This window comes from Phoca vitulina, unplaced genomic scaffold, assembly GCF_004348235.1.
Source record: "Phoca vitulina isolate PV1807 unplaced genomic scaffold, GSC_HSeal_1.0 scaffold43, whole genome shotgun sequence".
NCBI lineage: Eukaryota > Metazoa > Chordata > Mammalia > Carnivora > Phocidae > Phoca > Phoca vitulina.
In genome coordinates this window covers 14099283-14105521 of record NW_022589746.1, presented here as the reverse complement: position 1 = coordinate 14105521, position 6239 = coordinate 14099283, and the positions used below count along the sequence as shown (strand labels likewise).

General features: G+C 38.4%; 1 protein-coding gene across 1 annotated transcript in view; it reads left to right on the top strand.

Annotated features, from left to right (window-relative positions):
- Positions 1 to 252: 252 nt before the first annotated feature.
- Positions 253 to 6239, top strand: part of LOC116648355 (Krueppel-like factor 3) — a 178346-nt gene continuing 172359 nt past the window's right edge. The window contains 1 exon segment of the mRNA XM_032430297.1: positions 253 to 474. Within this exon segment, the coding sequence (XP_032286188.1) occupies positions 253 to 474 (222 nt within the window).

Genomic DNA, 6239 nt, shown 5'->3' with positions numbered 1-6239 from the left:
AAATTCTAGAAGTGTGCCACACAAGGAGCTGTGGATATAGCCTTAATGAGATTTTTGGAAAACAGAGTTTCAGCTTACTTCAGATAACTTGTATTCTGATCTTATAGCCTGAACTAGAGCATAGGTAATTTTGCCAACATTTTGAGATATATATATACACACATATAGAGCCAGTTATCAGTTTGTTGCCTCGTTGCCCCAAATCCGCCCTTCTTTGCCCTGTAATCCATTTCTCTTTTGCCACCTGGCACAATGCCCTATCGGAAGCTTCTGGACGTGGGGCATACTGCAGGAGGAAGGGCTGTCTCTTTCCCGTTCTGCTGCTGTATCTCTGACTCCAACAGTTCAGCTGCCGTGGATGGCCTCCATGCCAGCAGGTGGGCAGGCGGGCAACTCCCCTGTCACTGGTGTGATGGGGCCCATAGCGCACCCTCTTCCAAACAGTGTCGCCAGTATGGCCATGGCATCTTTCCGGTGAGTCTCGCCAGCAGGCAGCTTCCCAGCAAGCCTGTCTGGTACCTCCAGTGTGTGGTTTCCTTCTTCACAGCTTCTGCCTGCAACCCTCAGCAACATCCACCATGCACTGAGCACAGCCACACTCTCTTCAGAGAAGTCTGGATTCCAGCCTTGGGCAGGGAAGGTGGGGGGCAGTTCTTCCAAGTTAGCTCCTTCCTCAGGTTCCCTCTCAGCCCCGGAGCTAGAAGCTCTTCTCCCTGTTATCCCTGCACTTCCTTTATCTTGAAAGCCTAAAGACAGCCTCCTCCAGAAATCCCTTCAGGTTCCTGACATCATTACCTCTGTTCTCTCAAGTTCCATTAAAAATTTATTTAAATCTCTCAAATTCTTCTTGGCTCTTTCTCTCTTATGTTTTAGGTGTAATAAATATGGGTTGTTTCACACTGCTCAGGGTACGAATGAGACCATACTGTTTACTTCTCACATTAAATTAGAATTAGGTTCTAGAAACACAGAACAGGTCTAGATGAGCAAGAAGTCCAGAATCATATTCTTGATGCCGCCTATTTGCCAACCTAGAACATCCAGAAAAATGAGTCCCAGAAAATAGGTCCTGAGTCTTCCCTTCTCAAGAGGGGACAAGTTAGTGCTTACCCTTGATACAGAGTAAGTAAGCAAAGGCTTACCACCAGCAAAAATAGGACATCAGCAAGATGAGGAAAGTTCACTTTTTTCTTACTTGTACATATTTTTTTCATCTGAAAATATAGAAAAAAGGTACTTGAATTTTAGCACACATACAAGTTTTACATTGTATGGTTTAGCGTTGACTTTGATTTACATATGGGGTGAGCAGGTGAGAGGTTCTTAAACTTTTCAGGGCTCTGAACCCCTGAAGGACCTGCCTGGGAAAAACACTGGCATCTCAGTCGGCCCCCAACATCACCTGCTGCTCGAGTGCTGCTGCTGAGTTGTTGGGATCTTCCTTCCTCTGCCGATTGCTCTTGTTTCATGCTGAGTCCCTGCCTGGGCCAGCCTGGTCTTTGGAAGGAGGGTGGCTTTGAGCATGATTTCATTCCCTCATTACCAGCTTGGTTATGACTCACTCTTTTGCTCATGCTCCCGAGGCCAGTTCATCTGGGTGCCCACACAGCCATCCTTATCTGAGGCCTTTCCACATCAGAGCCTCTGAATCCAAGTAGGGCCAAATACTCACCCCACAGAACGTGCAAACTGTCTCCCATGCCCTGAGAGATCATCCAACACAAAGGGTTCCTTCCACACTCTGATGATTCATTTGCAAAGCCTGATGGTCGGTCATTAGAAAGGACTGAAAGGGAGCCTCGCTTGCTTCTGGGCGAATGAGTCACTGCCCCATTCCTTCCAATCAAGTCATTCTTTCCAAGGATGGACGTAGAACCTCTTGCCATAGTAGCAACACACACACACACACACACACACACACACACACACACACACACACACACCCTGAATGGTCATCTCGATATTTTTGATACTATCTTACCTTTTCTATGAGACTCAAAATTCCAAATGTGAACTCAGTGCCTAATTTATTTCTGTCCTCCCTGCAATACATAAAGTAATATTTTTGTATGTGGTAAGTGAATGAGGTATTTGTTGATTGAGAGAGTGAATGAACTGCATTATTTTTAATTCCAAGAAATTAGGGTGATTAGCATAAATCACATAATTAACATTTTCATTTAAAAATAATGTATCATTGAGAGTAACAGAAAAGGAACTCAGAAATTGCTTACCTAATTAGAGACTAGTTATAATAATCAACCATTCAAAAACCATTTATTAGGCACCTACGGTGTGCTTGGAAATATGTTAGTTTCTAGGGTCACAAAAGTAAATAAGATACCAATTCTCAAGGAGTCCGTTGTCTAAGGAGGAAAGCCAGCACATACACAAATTTTTATTTTTCAATGTAATGAGGTCAATAATGGTGAATAGAAAGTACTGGGAATGCAGAGAACACAGTTATGTGGCACCCTGTAATTCCCCCAATATAACACTGGGTGCGCTCTAGGGTAGCATAACCACCAGCTGAATAATTGCCCTGCCGAAAAGACTGTAAGCTTGGCAAGGTACGTGGCTGTGTTTGCTATGTTTGCTATAGTCTCCAGGTAGCTGGCAGAGAGTCTGGCACATGGTAGGCACTAAGGAAACTTTTGAATGAATGAATGAATGAATGATAATCCTACTGTCACTGCTACTACTACCACTAGCTGGGGGAGGTCAAGGGAGTAGAGGATTTTGCTTTTGGAGATCAGACACTGGTGTCGGATGGACTCAGTTTTAATCTTTACTTTGCTACTTCCTCACTGGGTGGCCTAAGGTACTGGCTTTCTATGCCTTGGTTTTTATATCTGTGAAATGAGGGTCAGTACTGTAAGTCATAGCTTTATTGTGAGGATTAGACAAACCAGGAAACATAGGCACTCAGCACACTGCCTACTAAGAGTAATTACGGTAAATATTACTGTTTCCTGTATTTTATCTTTTTGTTACTTATAACAAAAGTGGAGGAAAATAGTGGAAATATTTCTTCTCACTGTAAATCTGATAATAGTGCTTCATATTTGTTGACAGTCGGGAAAATGGAATCCCTGAATCCTTCCTTGAAATGCAAGTAATTAGTAGTCCTGATATACTAATAATTTCACAATTTGAGATTCAAAGGCTATGTCCTTATTCAAACCTTCTGTATAAGTTGATGATGACAAATAATTGACAGAGCACTGGTTTCAAAGACTAAAATGATTCTCATTTCATATTGGAAACCTTAAAAGATATGAATATTCTTTGTCCTGACAATTTTTCTTTCAGGGATTTATCCCAAGAATCAATCACAGGATATATGCAATGATTTCAATACAAGTTTGTTTATGTCAATACAAGTAAAATTGGGAATCCAAATATCCAATAATGAGAAGTGGTTGTATTATGACTCAAAGGAATAAAGGAACACTCTAATACTAGTGACATATATATACATATATATATAGTAAATATATTGGTATCAAGAATACTAGTGACAGGAAATTGTGCTTCATTTATTAATCAATCAGGCTTGAAACTGTACATTCAGTAAACACACATAAATGTGAATGTGTCAATGTTTATAAATATCCTCTTATTTATATGCATATATATGTATATGTATACACACACGACAAAGATATTAACAGTTGGTATTTTCTTTAATAGGAGTAAAACCATTCTCTGGTGTCCTGTTCATGATTAACTTATAGTACTTGATGATAAATATCACTTTAAAAAATAACATAGCACTGCTTTCAGTTTTATGACTCCAAAGAATTAAAGGCTTTATTTAGGGGCTTAAATATTTTTTTTTGTTTAAAAAGGCTTAATTGGGTAAATAACAATTAGGACAAAGTTGATGACCAATATGTTTGTATCCATTTGAACACCCATTACTATAAAAATTTGTAAGAATATGATAATTATTAAGCAAGTTGTTTTATTTCTGAATGCTTTAGGATTGAAATTTATATAGAGAGAGCTGATTTGGTAATTCTGCATTTTTTTAGAGTAGCAAAACTTATCGCTACTCAACTCCCATCTTGCTGGTTAATACATTTCTTTTGCAATATAAAGGTATATAAGATAAAAGGCATATATGACTGTATTGTAGCTCCATTTGGTTGTCAGATAAACATCTATGGTAGGAAGAGTAATGCCCATAAGCAAACGTCCACACCCTAGTTTCCAGAACCAGTGCACATGTTACTTTCCATGGGAAAGGGGAATTAAGACTGTAGATGGACACTAAATTGCCAATCAGCTGCCCTTAAAACAGGGAGATTATCCTGGCTCCTCTGGAGGGAAAAAGTCCAGTATAATCCCAAGGGTCCTTCTAACTGGAAGAGACAGAAGAGTCAGGGAGGTGTAGTCCAAGAAGGATTTAGCCTTTCTTGGTTTTGAAGGTGGAGGAAGGGGCCCCAAGCCAAGGAACATGGGCAGCCTCTAGAAGTAGGACAAGTCAAGGAAACAGATTCCCCTAGAGCCTCCAGAAGGAACAGGGTCCTGCTGACACCTTCATTTTAGCCCAGTGAGACCCATGTCACCCTTTAACTTACAGAACTGTAAGATAATAAATTTGTATTGTTTTAAGATACAAAGATTGTGGTACCTAGTGATAGCAGTAATAGAAAATAATGCAGCATCTCAAAGTTAACAAAGGCTATATATATTTATGGAATATATATATATATCCCAGAACATAGAGAAAAAGAGAAAATTTCCTGAGTTCTTTTTTACAAAGTGTAACATTGAAACTAAACCTGATAAAGATACATACTGAATATCAACCATAGAATAATTGCATTTTGTGAAAATAAATGTAAAAATAACATAGGTAAAATATTAATGAATAGTTTAGCAGTGAATTTAAGGTATGTTACAGAATAAGGAGGCATGATTCAAATGTGGAAAGCAAGAATGATTCAATAGTATAGGAGAAAAAGTATGATCTTAATTGATGATGAGGGGGGCATTTGACAAAATTCAATTTCGATCCTTAAATGATGGGAAAAAACATTCAACAGTTTCTAATTACCTTTGCTTCCAAATTTCCTGACACAAATCCCACATTTTATTCTAAAAATCAGACTAGAAATAGGGACCATGTCCGTTGGAAACATTGATTTAACATAATAAAAATAAAATAATATTTTTGTTAACTTTAAGCAATATTCAACCAGCGCTATTATGAAATCCTAGAAATAAACAGTACTGTTTATTTTATCTTGATGAAAAAATCTAGACAAAGTTTTCTAGGTTTTCCAACTTAGACTTGAAAGCAAATTCACTTTAAATCTATAGTAAATATTATATTACTATGTAAGAATTAGGGTAGTTTTTTACTCAAATTATATTGCAATGCCTAGGATAAGGATTTGGGTGCAATATAATAATCAAATTAATTTTTTTGGTATTTTTTATTTTATTGCTTCATCCTTGCTACTGAAAAGGTCTTAGTCATGGTTGAAGATTAACTTAATTTTGCTGTGATGATTGAAAATCACTCAGCGTTATTATTTTTAATTATTTTAATTAAGTCCATTTTCCCAAATTACAGAAGTAGCACATGCTCCTTTGGGACAATTAAACAAGAAAGGAAATGTTGATAAACTGCCCCAAATTCACCTCTCCATTTCTATTCCATGGCCATTTTCCGTGCTGACTGACTATCCAGCAGCCATTCCCTCTGAGACCTCTCTGATGGAACACTGATTTTATGTGGTCCATCTGCCCAAGAGAGAGCTAACCCCTACCAAGCCCCTGGAGTCTGCATAACTGGTGTAAGGAAGGGTTTCCAAATTTTTGGTCTCATGGTCCTCTCTACACTCCTCGAATTAATAAGCTTTCCAAAGAGTTTTTGTTCATCTGGGTCTATCATATCTGTTGATAAACACCATTTTTATAAATTAAAGCAGAAATTTAAAAAAATATATTTATCGGGGCGCCTGGGTGGCTCAGTTGGTTAAGCGACTGCCTTCAGCTCAGGTCATGATCCTGGAGTCCCTGGATCGAGTCCCACATCGGGCTCCCTGCTCGGCGGGGAGCCTGCTTCTCCCTCTAACCCTCCCCCCTCTCATGTACTGTCTCTCATTCTCGCTCTCTCAAATAAATAAATCTTTAAAAAAATATATTTATCAATCATTTTAAAATAGCAATAAACCCATTATACATTAACAAAAATAATTTATTTTTATGGAAAATGGGTCTCA